General features: G+C 40.0%; 1 protein-coding gene across 1 annotated transcript in view; it reads right to left on the minus strand.

Annotated features, from left to right (window-relative positions):
• Positions 1 to 16,765: 16,765 nt before the first annotated feature.
• The window catches only part of mtor (mechanistic target of rapamycin kinase), a 64,129-nt gene continuing 58,231 nt past the window's right edge, over positions 16,766 to 22,663 (minus strand). The window contains exons 48-58 of the mRNA XM_067527041.1: positions 22,500 to 22,647; positions 20,588 to 20,710; positions 19,990 to 20,072; positions 19,802 to 19,874; positions 19,652 to 19,726; positions 18,964 to 19,099; positions 18,666 to 18,731; positions 18,490 to 18,570; positions 18,143 to 18,223; positions 17,473 to 17,578; positions 16,766 to 17,308 (exon numbers count right to left, since the gene is read on the minus strand). Of these exons, the coding sequence (XP_067383142.1) occupies positions 17,293 to 17,308; positions 17,473 to 17,578; positions 18,143 to 18,223; positions 18,490 to 18,570; positions 18,666 to 18,731; positions 18,964 to 19,099; positions 19,652 to 19,726; positions 19,802 to 19,874; positions 19,990 to 20,072; positions 20,588 to 20,710; positions 22,500 to 22,647 (988 nt within the window). The 3' untranslated portion in view covers positions 16,766 to 17,292. The remainder of the gene's footprint in view (positions 17,309 to 17,472; positions 17,579 to 18,142; positions 18,224 to 18,489; positions 18,571 to 18,665; positions 18,732 to 18,963; positions 19,100 to 19,651; positions 19,727 to 19,801; positions 19,875 to 19,989; positions 20,073 to 20,587; positions 20,711 to 22,499; positions 22,648 to 22,663) is intronic.

Genomic DNA, 22,663 nt, shown 5'->3' on the forward strand with positions numbered 1-22,663 from the left:
GAGACATCTTGAAGGGCTTCCAGGTTAATTGGGACACATAGATTTATGCAGTGAGTTATGTTGCACCTGAGCTCCCCTCCCAGGTGAACATTCCCATACTATTTCCAATAGGAAGTGTCCCATGGAGCCACCTTTAGACGGCTGAGGGTCGAGGAGTTATGCTGGAAAAGAACAACATTATATGACTGCATCTTTATTGTAGCTGAAAGTTCAAATTAATCATTGTAGAATAAAAACTGGGCACTTTTTCTAGCAGTCTCTCCTCGAAGGCATTTGTGACGTTGCCCTTGGTTGCACAAATGACAAGTGTGAAAGAAGTAGGTGTGGACATCAGATCAACATGCGGATGGCCAGACGCAAAGGTGTTCAACCATGCAACAAGCAGCTCTGATGAAGCAGTTCAACAGAGTGAGCAGCACTTACGGCTCAAAGCACTATGTCATTATAGCTGCGCACAAGTAAAGCACAAGTGAACCATATAGCTGTAGGTTCCCAATGTCTGAAACAAGTTTTGGAAATTTCCCTGTCCAAACCTACAGTACTTGGAAAGTGATTAAAATGCATAGCCCCCTCCCCACCACACACACACACACACACCTTCTGCCTGTGTTGCCTGCCCATCAGCTGTCAAATAAAGGCAAAATTTCAAAAGAAAAATGACACACATCTAAAACTGCAGTAGTAAATTTATTGTTATTACCAAAAGCTCAAGAAGACAGTAAAAGTTTTGAATGTCATCCCACTACTACCTGCTGTATATCCTGGACTAACCCACAAGCAAGCTCTTTTCGAATGCTTGAGAGGGCAGTACACACTGTCCAGACAGTAAATCTTGAGTTTGAGATGCTGGCCAGTTGATGAGGCCAGAAGAAGTCCAGAGTCAGCAAAAAGTAGAGATTCACTCCAAGGGTCAAGAATCCGGATTTTTCTCCAAACGTCAGCTGCAACTTGAAATGGAATTCTGTCAGTAAACCTCAGGTATTTCTATCACAGCATTGTCACAGTATTGTTGCATCACTCACCATCACTGGAAGCAGATCAAAATGCATCTGCACAGCTGCAGCTGAAGTGCGCTGCAAGTATCAGTATTACTCAGGCTGCTTTGCTGTTCACACTGCTGCAACCAAACGGTAAAACAAAATTCAGTCACTGGTGAAAATTCAGTCATGTGCCAAGCAAACAACAGCAGCGCATCATACACAACACATTTCTGTAGTGGATAATCCCTCAATCATCAAACCCTTTCAGATCTGATCGTGCTCCGTGTGTGATTACTGCCCATCACTTCAAAGACCTTCTCTTGTACTTCATGAATATAACATATAATAAACAATATAAAAGGTAATTTGTAAAATACAACAAGAATCTACAGCAGGACAAAGTCTGCTGTCGATACCATTGAATAAAAGCTCAACTAGGGGCATGTTTCAGCATCACATCGCTGATATTTATTCGAATTAATGGCCAAGTGGTGCATATTCACTTCACAGCCTTCAAACTCTAGTTACCCAGAAGAACAGCCTGTAGTTTAATTAGAAAGCTCTTGGCTCCAAAGCCATTGCTGATTGAGCACTCTGTCTTCAAACCCATTTAGTACACAAGAACCCGAGAAGAAAGAATAAGGAGGAGGAGGAAGATAGGCTGGGGAGGGTGAGAAAGACGAAGGCAAAGCAGCCGAATCAGAATTCAAAGAAGGAAGGAGATGAGAAAAGTTGAGTGCGACTCCGCTTTGCTTTATTCAACCGCGTTATTCCACAGCTTTTCAGTGCTGGAGGTGATCTTAGTCTTCAGTTTAACTGAAAACCAACAAGTCTGCACTAGTCTCGTGTGATTTTTGTCTTTGAGCAGCCAGACTTGTCAGCACATTGTCACAGCTTGGCCTCTGGTTATCTAAACAAGCTTAATATGTTGGCTGTACAGTACGCTGCTGTGTCGCCCCGTGGATAACAAGCCCACCGACGGCACCGACTCTGCCAACGGCCATAGTGGACCTACAGCAGTATCGAGTAAATGCCATAATGCTCCCATGATGTCTTCCTATGGAGGGGGTGGGCCACCACTGCCTGCCTGCCTGTGGTTTCGCTGTGTAATGAAATATGTCTCCCTTGATATATGGCTGCAGGAGAAGCCCAAATCGAAAATTGAATCACACTAACTTAATTTGTGGTTGGGGCAATCAAATTACTTGTTTTGGCTGCAGTGCTGACGATAAATTCATCTTTGTGACAAAGCTGTCACGGCAGTGTAAAGGGGACAGAGAAGACAGGGTCTACATGTGTGTATGTCGTGCACCGGGTAATGCTGAATAGAAGTCAGCAAAGGAATTTGCCGTCAGTGCAGCTGTAAGCAGTATTGTGCTGCTGTGGTGATCACCTTTTAGCTGTGGATTTGCTGTCAGTGAAAAGCATGACGTTCTCCTGAGTTTCATGACGCCAACAATAAAAGGTTTCGTTTCACTGCAGCCAATGAACAGCTACAAATGTAAGCAGCTTATACAGGCTTGGATTGCCCCGTGGAATACTTTGGAGAAAATGTGTCATAAAGTGTAGACATCTACTGTATGCATTCATTTCTGGTGCAGCTGAACAGCTTGACATCAGTGCCTCAAGACCCAGAGATTGATGTAGCTAAAGCTGAGCTGAATTGCTAATTAAAGTTTCAGCTCATCCAGATGTAAAAAAATAAAATAAAATAAAATCCAGATTTCACTTGGTGTCTACCCATACAGATCTGTATCTGAAATTTCTGCCAATCAGAAAAAGTCTAATTATACGAGGCTGAGGGTCAACAGGATGCCTAGGCCAGTTAAAGGAGATTTAAGCACTTTGATGATAGTTTTCTTTCACCAAAGGCTGTTTTAGTTGTTTTAAAAACTAAATGACTTTTGCAGAATTAGTTATTATAGTTTACCTTTAGCAGGTCATGCCATTGGGCTTCTTTTGGGGAGCTTGGTAGGGTCAAATTCCATTTTGGCCTCGTAAAGGAAGCGAGGCTTATAGGAGGAGGCAGAGACGGCGGGGGCAGCGTTAGTGTCACTCCTTCTTCCCCTTCCCTCACTTCACACGCTGTAAAGACCAAGGCCGCAGGCATCGAATAGTTACGCGCCAAATAAATTTCTATAAAAGCAGTTTTTATTCACAGAGGTGATCATGTCAAGCAGAATGAACGAGTTGCAAGATTTGTTCCTCGTTCAACCAATTTCCCCAATTAGGAATAAGTGTGTGATGGGCCATCGCAAATAAAGCCTGTCCATGCATACACGCATACTTCACATCCATCGATGTTTCATAGTGATTGATGCAACACACATCAAGCACTTTTTTTTTAAACTCTGGGGAGAAAATGACAACCAAGCAAAAAAAGATTTTAAAAAATGATGTAAAGGCCAAACTCAACACAATTCAGAGGACAAAAATAATGTGCGTGTGGTGAATGGAGTTTCTGGTACGATAGCGTGCACTCAACTAGTATATCAATCTCCTTACACTGAATTTAGATTTTATTTTTGTTGTTGGTTTATTCAATGGTGTGAAATTTGTGAAATAGCATGGAATGACCCAATACAGCCACTGAAAATGCTTAAATGCTCAACGAACAACGGTGCCACACCCTCTGCACCTTCACTGTTTGATGACAATAAATGAGAACTGAGATTAGAAGATTGAGCCTCACTCAAAAAAACTTAAATATTTCTGCAGAACGAGCAGTGCTGCTCTGCGAGTCACAGGAGGCTTTGACAGCACTTATTTTGAAGCTTACTTCTGCTAAAAACATAATTGAATTAAAAGCCACGATTAGGATCTTTGCTGTTTACACACATTTTTTACTTAAAGCAATGTACAAGGTGTGCAGACAGCCATGCGTTCATTTATGTGGGATGAATCAATTAGCAGAAACTTGGTTGATAATACATCGCACTGAGAATCAAGTCTTGTGTTTGGTCATAGTACATTTTAGCTGTGTGGTAATAAAGTTTAAGCACGTATTGATTAGAAAAGTCGGCACTACATAACTTCATGACAAAGTAAATGGGATTTTTAAAAAACGCAGACTTGAGGTTTACTGTGATAGATTAAGGGTGTGCTAATAACACTTTTCACTGTATGGAAATGAGAATCGATGCATGCAGACACTTCTAAAAATAAAATACGTTATAGGTTCATAACAATTATTGACTTCTTTCATATTGTGCCACTGTTTTTACATTATTGCTTATAAAAATTGAATTTTATTACAGTATGAGTAGTAGGTGGGGTAAAGCATGCAGCCTCTCTGGTATGTTCCTTCATTATGATCTCAGAAACCTTCCTTTTTTATGTGGAGCTACATGGCCGCTTGCAATAGCAAACATCCCATTATACATACAAACATATATTTACATTAAATCCATCGCTCATCCACAGCCCTAGTATAATGAATGGGGTCCTCTGATATCTTGATTCCACTGTCATACACAGAAACCACACTGCTTTTCCCTTCTTGAGGACGAATAGCAGCATCCTAAAAATAGTCCCTGTCTACCCTCCTGTGTTTTGTTGGGCCTGTGTCCTGCTGTGACTCTTTGTGCCAGCTCACTGTTTTTGCATTGCCAGTGTCACCTTCAATCGCTTTAAGAGAGTGAGCAGATGAGCTGCTGCTGGAGAGGAAAAGGTGAACATAAAACAAAAACTTGAAATGGTTAATATTCAAAGATAGAAGGATGTAAAAAGAAAGGAGGGAAGATCAGAGGGAGAGAAGGAGGAAGAGGAGGCTGCGGCAGAGTCACAGATGAAAGGAGAAATTTGGAAGGGTGAAGGGAGGACTTTGGAGCTTTAGAGAGCTTTTAAGGAAGTGAGGGAGGTGAGGGGAGATATTCAGAGGGAAAAAAAAGCTCTCGGGAGAGGACAGAGATGGAGTTTTTAAAAAGACAGAAAGAGAAAGAGAGAGCAGAGGCAGACTGAATGAAAACATCTGTGAGGGGGGAGTATACAGTACATGCAAGGGGCTGAGGGGGGGGGGGGGGGAGAGTGTGTCGAACAAAGTGACTGCTCTTTTGAGTTCTCTCTTCATGTCCTGGCGGGCCACCTCTCTGCTGTCAGGTCCACCTTTCCCGGACAAGGACCGCTTGTCACACTAATGGCCTGGAAGGAAGACCGTGTCACTTTATCACCTCGCCATGACGCCAACACGGCCGTGGCTTTTGTCTCCTCAGCTCCCTCTCCACTCCACAACTCCCTGGAAGTGACTAATTGATCCTGGGAGACAGGCTTTTTTGTGTCTCGCGGGCTGAGGAACAATGTGAGAAAAAGCAGCTGATAAAGGAAAAAAAAAAAAAAAACAAAGAAAGAAAGAAAGAGAGCAGGATGTGCAGCCGGCTTGGGATAATGTAGCCTACTGTCTGCTGCAGTGCTATCTCATTTCCACACACAAAAGTAACATCACCACTTTGTAAATGAAAGTCAGTCAGGCGAAAGATGCCCCTCACGCTCTAGCAGCCCCTTCTTGAGATAATGGGCACATGCATATTATTTGTGTAGACACAAGATCAACTTACAAAGAAGTGTGTGCGTATTAAATGAAATTCATTCAAGTGTGTGTGTGTGTGTGTGTGTGTGTCTCTTCTGCATCCGACCCTCCACACATTCCTAAGTATTCTCACAGGACTGTAGAGAATGATCGGTGGGCTTATATCCTGTAACGTGCACCTAATTGCTTCGCAGTACGACTCCATGGCTTGACTCATTCCTGCTGGATCCAATCCCTTCTTGTCTGAAGCTTCTGGAAGAGGTGTTGTTTACTCGTCTGCCTGTTGATACTAAATGCCCTGGGATGCAAAAAAGAGGAGTAGAAAAGAAACGGTTGAGCAAATAATACAGAAAAATAAATCAACTACATGCCAAGGAGGAGGAGAAGAAGGAGGAGGTTTAGGCCACAGAGCGCCATTGGACATAAGCCAGGAGAACAGAAGGGTGGAAAGCTATCAAAGCGAGGCGAGAATCCTCCCTCCTTCAATAGCTCTGGCCTTGTCAGATATGGTTATGCTTATTGGAGACACAGGCGAGGGGGGTCACTGCACCAGCATGACTCAGAACATCACCGCGCCTGGGCTATGATAAGAATAGTGCACTGAATCAGAGCTTACAGTGCAGTTATGTGTGCGGATGATGCATGGTGAATGAATTGAAGATAAGGCCAGAGAACTGGATGGGCTGGACAAAGCTGCACTTCTCTATGATGCAGCGTGTGTTTGTGTGTGTCGGTGTGTGTGTCTGTGCAGATATGTTTTGCTCGTGAATTACATTTTTCAAGGCTCAACAATCCTTGGAAGCCTGAATTACATATATAAAGGGTCTTCAGAAGTGAAATATGGCTGAGGGGGACAAACAGATGAACAACTAAAATCCCTGTTTGGTTGATAAAATGGTTAATATAATCTATCTATTAGCAGTTCCCAGAGACAAAGGTGACCTCTTTAAATTGCTTGCTTTGTGCAGGTAAAGCTGTCAGTAGCCAAATATTAACTTTACAGCTCAGTAATAAGTTGGGTTATTGTAAAATTTTGAAAATACCAAGGTAATATAGGGTAATACATAATAAAGTAATAGTAGTCTTAGAAATAACATAATATTTTACTAATAAAAAGATAATGATGGAAGCTGTCATGTTATTTATATTTATTATTAAAGATTTTAGCATGTTTTTAAGTAGAAACACGTGGTTTTGCATTTTACAGCTCTTTAATTGTTATTGCACAGTAACTACAATCACTTTCCAGGTTATTACTGTCGTTCTTGGCGTTTGGTTTCCACATTATTACTTGTGTGTCTTTGGCCTCCAACCAAGCTACTACCCGATTATTGCTTAGGTAACTACCATGATTTTACCTAATTGTTTTTATTGACGCAAACTTGTTAATCTTGACATTACTAAAATATTATCCCTACTCTGTTATTAGTGAGATGCTCCCCATATATTACCTGTCATGTCTCCCTACAACATTACCTCAACATTACTATTACCAAACTGTAAAATGCAACCAAAAAAATTTTATTAAAAATACAAAAACATTAACCTGAGATGCTAAAACCACAAAATATTAACAAATATTGCTTTATAAATGATTTGGGAAAGAAAGTAGCAAAGTTTAGCAAAGATCTGAATGACTTTGGCTGCACGGATCCTACTTGATTTATTCATTGCGGATTTTCCTTGGATTTTTTTTTTTCGACACTAAGAAACACGTAGAGCATCTTAGTGTGTCTTATCGTTTAAATAGCTAATGAAACTATAATAGTTGTGCTCAACTTACTGTCAGCAAACAAGCCTAAATAAATGTAAAACGTTGAAAGCTGATAGATGTTTGTTACAGTAGATGTTCAAAAATCAACATGTGTAGGCCTTAGGAAGTGGAACAACTAAGAAAAGATTTTATTAGGGTTATTAATTACACCTGTGTTATGACAGGAAGGCAGGTAATTAAAAAGGTCTTGTTGACTTCGATCTTGTGTATTGAATGTTTTAGTTCCCGTTTCCCGGTTGATGCCACAGCTGTGCTGTTGAGTGCTGTTGAGTGGGACAAACTGGAGAAATCCCAATGATTTAGAAAAAAAAAGATAAAAGGGAAGTAAACAGTTATGGTCCCAATTGAAAACATTACCCTTTCCTCACTGTTCCCGGTCCCATCTTGTCCCATTCCTTTCAGCTCCTCTTCTTCCAGTCCCATCCCTCTTGCTCAGGCTTTCACACCATAATCGTTGAAACTTGCAGAAAAATCAATTTCCACTACCCAGTGGAGAGGTCCAATGTTTCACCACTGTGTCTGATTGATGACACACAGACACCATCTCACACCCCGCAGCTTTTTATAGCACCACAGAGTTGGTTGCCATTCAGCGCATTTTTATGGCAAATAATAACAGGAGATGTAATAGCTATTCCCCCCCGGTGAGTAAATCTGAGCAGGGAGACAAGAGGATGGCCCGCCCAGACAGCTGGAGGACAGCCCCACATCAACAAGTTACTTAGGCTGAATGATTGGGTACATGGCTGTGAAGGGCTTGGGGCAATTAAAAAGAAATCAGACACGAAGGCTGTTCTGAGACCTCCAGCATTCAACGCGAGCTTTCAGCTGATGACAACATCCACCGCTCTAAAGGGCTGCTCACACACACACACACGCATTTTTACAAATATCGGCTCTATTTTAAAACATACCTCTGCCGTTTTATTCACTAAACTTCTATTCTAACAACCCAGATTCCCCTCTGCCCTGCAGTAGCTGTTTTGGAAGCTGTTTACATTAAATTTGCATTATATATTATCAGCCCCCCACCACATGTACTGTCCCAGCCAATCAGAATAATGTATTATAAATAGTAGAAATTCTCATTCATGACTACAGGAGAACACATACAGTAGAGATACTTGCAGGAAGCTTACTTTCCCTATTTGACTACTCATGGACAAAGCCGGTGACCAACGTGTGAGTGTGTGGCCTCTTATTGATGTTACCTCTCAGAGACAGTCCCCCTCCTGACATGTTTACAAATCCTCTGGAAATGGTGTGAACACAAAGCAACCAGCAGCTCTGTGGAAGAGAACACTTTCTCTGGTGGGAGGATGATCAGAAAATTGTTCGAACCAAAATAAGCACATGCGTATGCAAATACTGACTCTACGCCACATCAGTGTGTACAACGATATCTGAAAAATAATAAAGCTGTCACACATTTCCCAGAGGTGAGAGGCACCAGCATCGTGCACTAACCAGCTAAAAAGAAAAAGAAGGGGCTACAGTGGCTACAGTCTGCTGATCTGGAGATCAGAGATTAGTTACACAGCATTTGAAAAGTTTGTTTCAGTTGGATGCAGTGATCAGTGGATTCGCTTGCTGTGAGAACAACTTTGCTGAACTGTGATGTGGATTTTTGCTGTTAACCACAAGCAAACTGTTCTCACAGCGCTGACCCTAATCACTCTTGGATCCCATTACCTGCGTTTTAACAGCTAAAATTATTTCACTTTTGTATGAACCGGCTCTGTCAAATGGGATGAAATGAAACCAGAACTTCCAGGTTCTCTTTTGAAAAGCACAATAAAAATGACACTGAGTGCATTTCCATTCATCTGTTTTTAAAGCTCATTTTTAGTCTTGCTTAAAAAAAAAAAAAAAAACCTGAGTGGACATGCTGGAAATTTGAAAGAAAAAAGACAAATACATTCACAAGATGTGGCAAAGTCAGACAAAAATGAAAAATGTCAGACAAACACTTTAAATCACTACATGAAACAAACACTAATGCCAAAAATAACATCATGCTTTCCACATAATAGCTTAATGATATCCTAATAGAGAAATTAGCCACCAACTGTTTACCTCAATTTGTCAAACTCATAAGATTCACTTAACATATGGTGATGGATGTTAAATGTATTTTCTTTTGCATATTTTCAAAAGTTGAAAAAAAGAAAGAAAACACTCAGGGTGTTTAAAAGTCTAACAGCATGGAGGAAAACACTCTTGCAGACGCTGGTGGTGTTTGCCTGGTTGCTTCTCCAGCTTCAGCTGAATGATAAACATTATATATTTAATAGTTTTAGTGAACCGTAACGAACACGGCTCCTTCAAGCATGTGTATATCAACAGGATGGTGACATAAGAACAGTGTAGACAGCAAACATATGGAAGAAAACATTTTAGATTGACAGAAGTACAGGTAGATGTGGAAAGAAGACTGATGGGACTGGTACACGAGGAATTGGAAGAGAGGCTTGTCCCACCTGTTGGTAGTCATTTTGACACAAACTAATCTAGCCACAGCCAAAGAACACTGTACCACTCTATGCCAACAAGCTTCCAACACCGCCTCTTTCACAACAAAGTACAAATTGCATTTTGTGGCCTTGCTTCTGATCCACCAGGATAAATCTGTGTGGAGAAGATAAAAAGTAGAGCTTGCCCCTCCTTGCTTAATGCTGCAATGGCCATGAGCGATGCATTCAAACTCAGCGGCTACTATCGATGCTCGTCAGGGAACCTCAGTCTCAACTTCCATTATTAAAGAAAGGCGTATGAAAATGAAACAAGTGGATTACTGAACAAAAGAATAAATGAAAGGTTCTGCACAACCAAATCAATCCCGTTTTGTGTTGCAGCAAACTCTTGGCTTTGTGCCAGAGGCTCAGGCTGGTGACGGTGTGGCCATTGCATTGTTGGCACACATGAGGGCCATTAATAAGATAATTGGAATGCTGATCAGGTGCAGCCACTTCTGCCCTAAAGTCTTGTTTTTGTTAAATAGTTATTTCCAGCAGGTAGCATTTCTCATCTCAGAATCATTTTAGGAGTCGGACCCCACTGACTTTAGTCCACTCTGCTGAGCTGCAGGGTCTATTGACAAGTGGATAGAGAATCTTTGAAATGAGGCAAAATAAGGACAATCTGTAGTAGAGAGATTTTTAGGATCTATAAGACCATCAAAGTTACATGAAGATTTATGCTTAAGGTATTAAAAAAAGAAAATCTACTTTCAAGGTCTTACAAGGAATACCTCAGTTTGAATTTACAGCTCATGTACAGTACACTTCCTCCTGAAAATGAAGACAAATAACACAGACATATGGTTAAGAACGATGTTCATTAAAGCTGTAAAATTACACTTACTGTACGCTTGAAATAATGTCACAGAGCTTTCTGATCTCACCTGAGTCTTTATCTGTGGGTTTCTTTCACCTTTTAGACTGTGTGTGAAAATGTTACTATAGATGAGGCGTCTGTCCTCCACCTGTCCCTGCAAACCAGTAAATCCAAAATACAATAAAATGCCAAATTGAATAGTGTCACACTCTGAAAGCAGCGTTGCAACTGCATATACAGTATGAACTGAAACAAACAACATTTAAACAGTCTTTATTTATCCAGGGAAGGAGTTGCTGAGTGTTCAGACTCTCTGGGCACATTCACACTGCCCCGTCAGACACACAGCTGTAGACAGCCGTCCATGCTGTATTGTTATACGCCAAACAGCTCATCTGAAGCAAATGTTAAGGTCAACTTTAGCAACACAGTCCAATAATTGCATCAAGACTGGAATAATATTAGCCTCACAGCTCTGTCCTGAGACTGCCAGACAACAACAGAGTCGGCTGTGTGTGCTTCTGCCCTATACCGTCTTACTACAGTTGTGACTACATGGATGAATCAGCTGGCCAGGCTCACGGCTAATGGAGACCTTTACAGCCTCGTGACCTGCCTCACATCACTCCGGGCATGCTCAGTGAGGGGAGGTAATGTTGGTCCATCACAGAGGTGCCACCAAACACTGCAACCAACACAGAGGTTCCTTAAAGGAAATTTGTTTTTTTTTTCAGGATGAGTCTTACTTTTTGACTGTTTGTGTGCTCTTGCACTGCATTCTCACACTACTACCACATCGCAGATCGCAGCAACGCAGTTGGTGAAGAAAGAACATCATATCTGAAAGGTATAATAAGCCAAGACGACATAAAACGAGTAAAGTGCCACTGAGGGTCAATGAACCATAAGAACCAAAAGAACCAAAAGAACCATACGTGAGACATTATGGTGATGTTATTTCCCCTAATGCAGGTCTTCACTGCCACAATTAAGAAGTACAAATGTTAGACACCATGTTCAGTCAGTGGCCACTCCCAGTGTTATGGAGGATTTTTTTATTGAGTACCCACCATGTTTTATCATCAGGATGCAAATATTGATATACTTTTTTTTTTAATGGCAAATGATTTATGAAGGAAATTCATTTAACATATCTGTTAGACAACAATAATACACACAATGCTTGGCTAAAAACACCACTCGATTTCTTTAACGCCTACTGACACAAACACTTTGTAGCGTGTTTGCTAGTTTGATATCGGGCACATCATGTCATCTGTGTCCCACCTCAGCTCTAAGGCCTTCAACTCATCTACTTCTATATCTGTTCTTATGAACTGTGCGTTTTGTTTCCCCATGTATATAATATATATAAAACGTCAATAAGCAGTAGCTAAAAGATAGATTTGAAATATATTTTTAAGGTTTAAACATGTAATAAAGTGTGTTTCAAACGTCATACCACATATTCGGGCAACATATGCCTTCAGTATCATAAAGGCAGTTTGTTCCATATTGGCATGCATTGCTGTCTGTTACTGTGAGAATGAGCCAAAACAGCTAAGCTGCAGGCTGGACAGGAAAACAATGGGTTATAAATTCCTAGAAAGCCAATGGGGAGCCACAGATTCTGGTAATAACTCTCCCCTTTTATTGTGTCTTATTATTTTCATACTGAATTTTGATTTTATTAGGATAAATGCAGCTGCTTTAAAGTGACTATGGAAACATGCTAAATTAAAAAAACAAAAAAAACAAAAAAAGAACCACATAGCAAGGCAGTTAGACGTAAGTGCAATTTGTAGAATACATGCCAGAACTTTAACACACGATTTAGTCAAAGTAAACTTGAGCATCAGCTACTCTATGTTCAGGTGTAAAATAAGAAATAAACACCTTAACTCAGCAGTTAGAGCAGCTTCTCGTGTTGAGTGTTTGGATCTTTTGGTAGAAAAACGTCACAGCCCAGCAGAATAGCCTAAAACAAACATGAACATACTGTTTGCCATTTGCTGGTGTCACTGGGGTTTGAACTTGTCATTTTTTAAACAGTTAACTGCTTCATGGTGCCATTTGGAGGTTCCAACATGCAAACAGCCAGGGGCTGCTTTAGGTTTGAACTGCTTCAGTTTTTTCTCTCCTACCCTTCCTTTCTTTTGTATTTGTGTAAATAGCAGCGTACTGAAAGTTTTCTTCGCGTTAATGACTCGTTTACCATTCACTCGACCCAGTACTAATACTGCATTTGTGCCGGACATTTTTGCATCACCATACAACTGCTCTTTGACAAACAGATGATAATATAGACAGAAAATCTTGCACATGGATTTCTGACAAACCAGCTCCAGGGAACATTAACAGGCAGGGTAAACAAGGCTAAAGCTGGCAGAATTACTTTAAAGCATCCTTAGAGAGAAGCAGATCTCAGGCGGGCTAAACTGCTGTCAAGTTCATCGATACTGGCTTTACACCACAGTGCACAAAGACAACCTGAGTCCAGGCTTCAGGCTCCCGCTTTAAACAACTGCAGAGCCTGCTATTGAACTCCTTGGTTGGCTGTCAATATCACCTCTGTCTTACTTTTCTTTCACAGCTCTTAGCCATGCCAGAAAGAGAGAGTTGAATGGAGGCTGTGTAGCATGAGAGACAAAGAGTTCTCATAACCATAGGGAGGCAGGGAAAGTGTTGTTTCTTGGTGAATTAGTCAGGAAGGAAAGAGCATCCAGCCAGCACTCTGCACTTGGACTTTTGCTCAACTTTTTCCAGCTGAACTTAAGTCCTGCAAGTTTCTCTTTGAGTTCTACTCCTTTGCATTTGATTTAAACTTTTACAAGGACTATATATTTTCATGACACCTTAATTAGATCCAGAGTACAGCCATCAAGCGGAGGCAAAAACCTGTGCTCTATCCCACATCGCCTGTGATCCCTGAAGAGCAAATGAACCGCGACCCTCATTCACCTCACTGTTAGCATTTTAATCTTTCTGTTGATGTGAATTGCAAGTCCATGGTCTTAAATGGTACTTCACCAATTTTAAACAGTTTTTAGAAGAACTGTTTTGAGGAAAAATAAAGTAGTTGCAAGTTATTGGGTGAAAAAACATTTAATTCATTTAATTCCATGTTCCAAACTAGAGGCATTGAGTTTGTAAGTACATTGTAAGCAGGTAATTAAAAGATGCTATCAACAACCATCGCCGCCCGTACGTGAAACTACGGAGCTGGTCACAAAGACAATTGTAACAGATACACTTCAGACTGATAGTGAAATCACTGATAAGCAGATTCACTAGCTGCTGTTCCACTTACTGTACACTACACGTTTCAAATGTCCGTTCATGGGATTTTCATTGGATAATCTGATGTAAGATTATCTTGCTGCTGCATAACTGGTTTTAAAGGGGAAAGTAATGGAACAAGTACAAAGAGTAAAGTGAATAAAAGTTTTTATCTTTGGAAATCACAATTAAATAAGCACAGTTTGTAAGGTTAATGTGGGAGTGTATAGTACATAAACTGTGAGTGTTACCATAAATATGTCAAGGTAGCAACTGGGATCAAAGGAAGCGGCTAAGAAATGCACTTTCAATGCAAAAAGGTGGGTTGCCCCATCTGGGTTATAGGCACGGTTTGCTGCACCGAGTAAAAGAGTACAAAGAGTTTGAGGTCTTGCTCTGGAGTAAGCGTAAAATTGGGCATGACAGGAAATCTGGTGCCCCATCAGCAGTAATGCAAGCATTGTACCGAACCGATGCATTGAGAGGAGGGAGCTGAGCCTGCAGGTGAATTTCTCAATTTACTGGATGATCTACATTCCAACACTCAGCTATAGTCATGAGGGCAGTGACTGAAAGAATGAGATCATAGATATAAGCACCTGAAATGAGCCTCGTTCATAAGGTGGCTGGACACCGAGATAGTGTAAAGAGCTCAGACAACCGGAAAAAGAGTAGAGTAGAGCTGCTACTTCTACTCACTGACGTAGGTCGTTTAAGGTGGTTCAAACATCTGATCAGGGAACTTTCATTTGGAAAATGTTTATGTACATGGTAGGTGCCAATGAGATTATCACAAAACATGATGGTTTACCTCAGATCTTTTATGGCCTGGGAGATGCTGGGATCCCTGTGAGGAACTGGAAGACACTGACGGGGAGAGAAGCACTAGCCAGCTGCCACTGCTGCCAGAATAAGCAACAGAAAACAGAGAAATGGACTTGATTGCATGACTGGCGGCTGACAAACAAAAGAAAAGAAAAGAAAAGAATAGAATAGAAGAAAAAGTATAAACTCATGTCCATTCAAATATCCATAAAGATCCTTAAATCAATTAAAACAGATGGACCCTGGACATTGTTCTTCATTATGAGCATTGTTTGTCCATTCACACTGTGAAATCTAAGGTAATGAGATGCTTTTACTGGCATATCTGAATCCTCTCCATCCTAAAAGTGCACTTTGGTTTGTGTGACTACTCTTCAGACACAGCGATGTTGGAGAGAGCACTTATTACATCTCTAGGGGTCATGAGATGCTAAAGAGGGTGCAAGGAAGCGGAATAACATCCAGAGGAGAGCTCTTGCAGAGAACAAGCTCAAGAGTTCAGGGAACACTACAGGCAAAAGAAACAGGCTTAAGTCCCAGTAGAGGAGAGTATACTTGTGAATATTGCTGTATGCCGTCATTCCCCATGTCTTGGCTCAAGGTGCTAGGCTTGGGTGGCTTCTTATGACAACCGTGAGAACTGAGGGAGTGTGGCCTGCTTCATCCCCAGCGACCCGCCACCAAGCCCTTCACCTTCCCTCATTTAGGGGCATTGTCTCCCAATGAGTATCATTTGTCACCATTGACTTTCTTCATGCAGACACCCATGCTGTTTTCCTATTGCCGCAGCCCATTTCCACAGTTGGTAAACAGCTAAATCCCTCTCCCAATCAATGCAACCTATTTAACTTGAGCTATTGACTTGCCTGCCCCTCAACAGACTTGAGAAGCTAAAGAAATACAAACAAATTAGACGAGCGAGAAAGAACAACTGAAATGGTGGAGCACACTATGAATAGTCACATTTCCAATAATGAGCTTTTGGTGGCAGGAAGAAAGAAAGTGACAGAGTGGAGGTAAAGGAAGCGAGGGAGGGTGGGGGGAAGCAAGACAAAACAGAGGAGGACTCGATCAATACGAACAGATTATCACCAGGCTTCTGTCCCACTGTGTAAAGAGTGTGACATTGCCGAGGTGGGCACGGCAGGGAAGAGATCAATGGGCTGCTTTTTGTTGATCTGTAATCCTTAACTATCTATAAGTAATTAACCTTCAGAGGAGAACGCAGGGAAGAAATGAATCTAGAAATAAGACAAGGAATAGCAATGAGCAAAAGTAAAACAGAAGCCATCTTGCATTGACTACACAACAGCACAGGAAACCAAATTACATTTAACAGTTGCCTCCACGGCTCTCTCTGGAATTTGCTGCATCTGATTCAGTTTTATTTCTAGCAGGGACAGCATATGCTGTAAATGGTTGCCTATCTTTGCACTGGGATGACTGGATAAATAAAGAGCTGCAGTGAGAAACGAACAATCATAACTAAATTACTGTAAAGAGAAAGTGTTCGAATTACAAATGATATCTGTTTTGTTCTGGGTTGAGAGGAGAATGGAGTCTGGTCTTATCATCTCTGGCCTGATGAGTGCATCGTTTCCCACAGTCTTTCCTGAGAACATGGGGGAGAAGGATCTTGTAAGTAGTCAGAGTGCCCTCTGTGGGTGCTAGAATAAAAATAAGGGGAGGCTCGCAACTTTGCCTGATGCTAAAAAAAAGAATTAAAATTAAAAAAAAAGACACACACGTACACACACACAAATAAAATAGGGTGGCCAAAACATTAGAACCACCTTTTAATATAATTAACTCTAGTAAGACCCATAGTAGAATTCTCACTTTCCTGACTCTTTAAACTTGAAAACTGACAAAATATAATCTTATAAACATGGCAGAGTTGCTGTATTTGATTGCATTAGATTGTTGAGTACCTATGGAAGTGGCCAGTGAGTGGACGGGTCCCCTTTCTGTTTTTAACTCGAGTGGGTTTGACAAGCTCAGGTTTAAAATCCAACCTGTACTGTCAAATGAATACAGTCACAATGGTATCTGTACAGGTTTTATTGGCACACAAATGCCTATACAGTACATTAAGATACTTCACATCAAATTATACTGAAATCATGTCTGACCCTTTTAAGAATGTTTAAGTTAGCAAAAGGCGTACCATGATATTGAAATTTGTGACATTAATACATAATAATACAACAGATTGGGTGGCTGTGTGAAGTAAGAAATGTCAGAACTGATTACAATATGGCGACTGTAGAAAGCTTTTAGCAAGTGATTGTGGTGTTAAAAAGCAAGAAAATGAATTTAAAGAAATTAGAACGTTTTTAGGTAAATTGTGATCATCAGTTAAAAACAGCTCTCCACCTTATAAACTTAAAACATGCCACTGAAAAATCTTAGATAGCAAAACAACAACAACGACGACAAGAACAAAAATCCTCTTTAGGGACCGTGGCTCAAGTACATTTTTCATTGAATACCTATTTAATCTGAGTGCTTCATCTTTGTTAACCAGCAAGAAGGAATGTCAAGTGTAATCTCGGTTGCCAAAAGTCAGCTCTTTACCAAAATGGACACCTGAAAATAAAGACATAAAACATTTCTTAAATTTACAGTAGGCACATAGGTATAATACTTGCTGTGTTATGTTATGTTATCCATATAATCACGTTACAACAGTGTATAAGTGGATTTTTGCTGCCCTATGGCCTAAACAAATCTAAAGCAGAAAAGGTACTGACCATCCAATATAGCACTGGCATAGGTTTTCATGTGATGTGGCTTGTTTGATGAGGAGCTCCACTTGTGTCGCCACATCCAGCGTCTCATCATGAGAAAAGTCTCGACCTGTAGGGAACAAACTCTCATCTCAATACAACTAAATGAGATAATGGAGTCTGGTAAGAATATACCTTCCACTACCTTTAATGACTTTACTCTGTGACCCTAGGGTATTATTCCATTAAGGTCTGGCAAGACCTCTACTCTACAAGAAAATGTGGCAGGTTATTACAAAGTATGAAAAAGGATCCCAACATGAAGACAATATGACTAAGAGTCAAACATCTAACTATTCCTAAAGCACTATAGCACTGCACAATCATACGCAACTGTAAAAAAGATTAAATACCAGTGCTGTGTCACACATGAATCTTTCCATGGGGATTAAGTCTCATCTTAAATTCTTTTATAATCTACTATTTATCACAGTAAACCATAAGGTCTGCGTATATGGTTTAAGAGTGTGGAGAGTGTTATATGCAGTAAAACATTTCTTTGGCCTGAAGGAATATTAACAATGCTGCCAAAATATATCTGTATTTTCCTGCATTAATACACAGAGAAAAATAAAGTGGTACATAACCCTATGTCTAGATGCAGTTAGTGCTCATTGAGTGCTGTACAACTGACCTGTAAGTTTGTCTCTGACTCTGTTGATAATCTGAATGGCCTTTTTGTTGAGAGCCTCAGGTTGTACCAAGCCGTCTCCAACTAAAGGAAAAACAAAAAAAGACAAGACCATGCTGGAATCAACAACTGCTAACAACTGATAAAAAAAGAAAACTAGTGCGCTTTCTTTGCAGCTGAAGAAAATCAAAGTGGACTTGAGTTCTGCCTTACAATAGCACAGCAGCTGCAGCAATCATTTATGACAGCAACAGAGAGCTTGGTATTGCTGTGTTAAAACAAGCAGACAAAACCTAAAGGGTTGTACAACAACAAATAATCCTCGGACTGACAGAATGCTGGTAACTCACTGAAGGAATGAATGGATTCAGGCACTGTCGTCCCTGGTTTCTTGTGTGTGGTCTCTCCAAGGTCTATTCCCTCAAGAGCCTCTGCAGAGGACAACATACAGTCACACATTTAAACATTTTCTTACATTATTAAGCACAATACAGGAAGTGAATATTTATGTAGTTTGTTGACCCACCTACTGACTGTCCAGCGGTGTACGAGTCAGTCCTGGTGCGGGAACGCTTGTTGCCTTTGGTGTTGGCTGCATGTGAAACAGGTATGTTGTTTTAATCCTCTTTTTGACAATAACTACTTATATTATTATCTAAACCTATGTTAAAGTATTGCATTATTTTATACCTTATTTTTCTTGTAACGCAAAGGAAACAGTGGCATTTTTTGACCCTTTACTACTCTTTGTATGTAGTATGTGGTAAGATCTATGCACCCAAAATGCATATTTCTGCCGCAAAAAGAATATGTCCATGACTTACTGTCCATAAGCCTCCAGTTGAGCAGTGGGTCATATACGAAGGCCTCCAGCACAGCCATGACGCTGTCCCGATGCTCCCTCAGCACCTCCATCACTGTGTGGCAGGTAATGCGGTAGTTACCGTCCAAGCCGGTAACCTGGCACACATCAGATTCAAACGTTACTTACTGAACAAACATTTCCCCGCATGAATAGATAGCAATTGTAATTCGTTTACTGTCTTGTGTTTGTTAAAGAGTAATTGATCAAATGGATGGGTAGGAGCAGAATCCAATCCAGTTTTCTAATTGCAGTAAAAAGGCTTCAACATTAAACAAAACATTTTAGTCCTTCACACTTTTACATAAATTCTCTTTGTTTTCTTATTAAATAAATGGCAGTGCATCAGAACTTGTAATAATGTACTACGTACTTGGAAAAGATTAATTATTATTTTGGCTAAAGTAAAGAAGACACAAAAGAAGCAGCTCAGAATGGATTAAGATTAAGTCCAGTAAAATTAGTATTTGCCTTAATGTGGGGACTTTAACGCCTGGATAAATAAAGAAAAATAAACATATTAAAATATTTTTCTGAGACTTTTTTTACTTCCGGAGCTCATCCCTTTTGGCTGCTTCAAACTAGCCTTCAAACACTGCAATACAGCACACAGTTCCTGTCAGAGGATAAAACCCAGGAAAGTTGCATACCTCCATGGCGTTTGTCAACATCCTAGTTAGTCGGAATGGGATCTTTTCAGGGAACTTTTCTCTGGTCATAGCAACCTGTTGAAGGTTGTAATAGAGGTTAATTTAAGATGTATATATTTTTAAAACATATAAAAAGAGTGTCTATAATACCTCAAAGCAGTCTCCAAAATCAATGTGGAGGATTTTGCCACTTAAACGGTCTAACATCAAGTTGGATGGATGCCTGAAGAAATACAAACATCATCTCCCTGTTAAAGTCTTACAAGGTTAATTGTCATTATCTAAACAATCCATTTAAACTGGTGCAAGACTTTAGCTTTTTTGCCACAGAAGCCCACCTGTCACCCAATCCAAGGATGTAGCCCACCATTGACATTACAGCCAGGGAGCGGGTGTAGTTGGTCCTCCTATCAAACCAAACCTGGCAGAGAAATAACATCTGGATTGTAAGTTTTTGTGTGTGGTTCACAACATTAATGCAAAACAATATGGAAAATAGCACAGAAATGTGGAAAGCTATTTAAAAACATCAAGTACACAAAGTGCTAATGTCACTAAAAATGGACTCAAAATGAAGTCAGTGGATTTAAAGTAGGACACATACACAGAAAAATTATTCTTCCGGGAAAACAACAGTTTTATATCTCTGGTACTGCATTTCCCTTAATTGTTAGTTACACAAGAGACTGAACTTAAAAACTGGACACGCTTAACAAGGTTTCCTGTGCTGGTTTCCTCTGCATCTAAAAAAAACTATTCCAGATCAGTGATATGCCAGCCCACTGAAAACAGGAAGTTATTGATCTGTATGTTATCTGTAACTGAATATTGTTGACATTCAATCTCAGAACACCTGAAAAGTAAGAATGGATCCTAAAAAGTTTAAGTACACTCAATCATCTTCCACTTTGCTGACAGAGTAAAGAAGCATCTCACCTCAGAACTGGGGCTCTTCAGCCACAAGAGCTTGGCCAGGTCATCTCCAGCAGTGTTGTTGACAGCATGCTCAAACACCTCAACCTTCTCCATCAGCGTCAGATGGTCATAGTCTGGGGCCATCTGAAACGCAATTAAATTCAACACTACTTCAAATCTCTCAACCACAGGGTGAATGATACTGAATTTAAAAAGCAATAAAACTTTCGGGTGTACAATAACAAGAAATCTAAAAAGTCAACTAAGATTTCTGACCAACTGCAGCATTCGTGACCTCCCAGGAGAACCTTCACCGTAATTATGACCTATTCTAATAAAGTGTCATCACTTCACAGCAGAGTCTGGAGTAATTTAAGTTACCAGGAAAACTACTGTGTAACACACCCCGAGATAGGAAAAACGAGTTCCAAAAGGTGATTAAAATACTTCTGTTCAAACACGTCTGTGTGGATTTTGATGGCTGCTTGAGTTACTGCTCCTATTTCTACCCTTTAATTATGTATTGCAGCTAGTTTATTGTGTGTAATGAAACATTCATAAACAGTATAATTTAATGAAGTTTTTGATAGGCTCTGTATAGAATGTTGAACTGTGAACTGTCAACCTTCTACAATGAATCAAGTGGGAATTATAATGGCCCCAAACACTGTGCATGTTAACATAATTACTACTCGAGGGCTGTGTTAATACTTAAATATAAGCTTGTTTCAAGTCATGGAAAATTAGAAACTGGGTGACAGCAAGTCTTATTACTGTAAGGCTTTAAGAAAAGACTTTGTTGATTGAGTTCAATTCTTAGAAACTCCCTGCAGCTGTCAATGAAAAAACAGTTACCTGGAAACTTGGCATAAAATGTAAAAAAATGCAGAAAGTTTTTATCTTTAGTGAGAAACACCTTGACATGCACTCTAAAAGACGATGATTCATCATCGTCTGAATCTCCCATCTCCACCATCATTTATCTAGAACTGATAAATGGCCTGACTGATTGACTGGACGACTTAATATTTTGACATTTCAGAGGCTCAAACTTAATGTAACACATCATTAATAACTCATTAGCAGATGGAAAATTAAACACATTTTGTCAAATGTTTATTATTAGTAAAGGCTTTTTTAAGAAATTGGCATTTTAATTCATTCAATCATTAATTTATTTTCTAATTGAAGGACTACTAACAAATGGTTTGGGAGCACCATTTCCCATTTGTTTACTCCCAGCTTGAAAATATCTGTGATGTTTTATTTTTATCCTGTTGGTTTTGTCAATCAAGGTCATAGCTGGACATGATGACATCATCCCAAAGTGACTAAATCAGATTTGAACTTCAGTTCTGCTCTACTCTTATAGCTTTGATGTTTCTTAGTAAGCTGTGATGTTTTTTGATTGTACAGCATTTAATAAACCGCTCTCTGCAAGCTTTATTGTACAGTGTACCTAAAGTTCTTAACCTGTCCTGTGGTCTTGTTTTTCAAGGCAGTTTTACTTTCTGTAGTTTCTGTAGTTATCTTTTATTGGACAAAATTATGCATGCTTGGTGAACAAGGTCCTTTTTATGACAATTAGGAACCTGCAAATGTATCAAAGCCTGACTGGTAGGCATATGTTAATCAGTAAAAACAGATGTATCAAAGTTACAAATTTAAAAGAATTTTATGACTGAGATAAACTGTGGGCATGGAAATAATTAAAGCAAATCTGTGTTTAATGGGAAAGGATGATTAAAGTGCATCCAGGGAATGTGACTAACACTGTAACTCTAAGTGAATTGACTGACTGAAACAAACAAAATAATGCACTAACAATGCAAGTAAATATATGAAGACATCTGAAGAAAGAACGGACACATTAATTTAATAAATAAAAAATAATAAAGAATAATTCATCTTATTAATCTTAGTGGTTCCTCACCCTGAGCATGATGCGATGTTCAATGTTAAGCAGAATCTTCTTCTTCTCTCTGTAGTCTCTGATGAGGGCATGCAGGGTGTCACAGTGGGGTACCCAGCCAATCAGGCCTGAGTTAGTTGAAAGTGGGATAACTGCGTAGCGCTGAATACTGTTGAATGGAACAC

This window comes from Channa argus, chromosome 13 (genome assembly GCF_033026475.1).
Source record: "Channa argus isolate prfri chromosome 13, Channa argus male v1.0, whole genome shotgun sequence".
Lineage (NCBI taxonomy): Eukaryota > Metazoa > Chordata > Actinopteri > Anabantiformes > Channidae > Channa > Channa argus.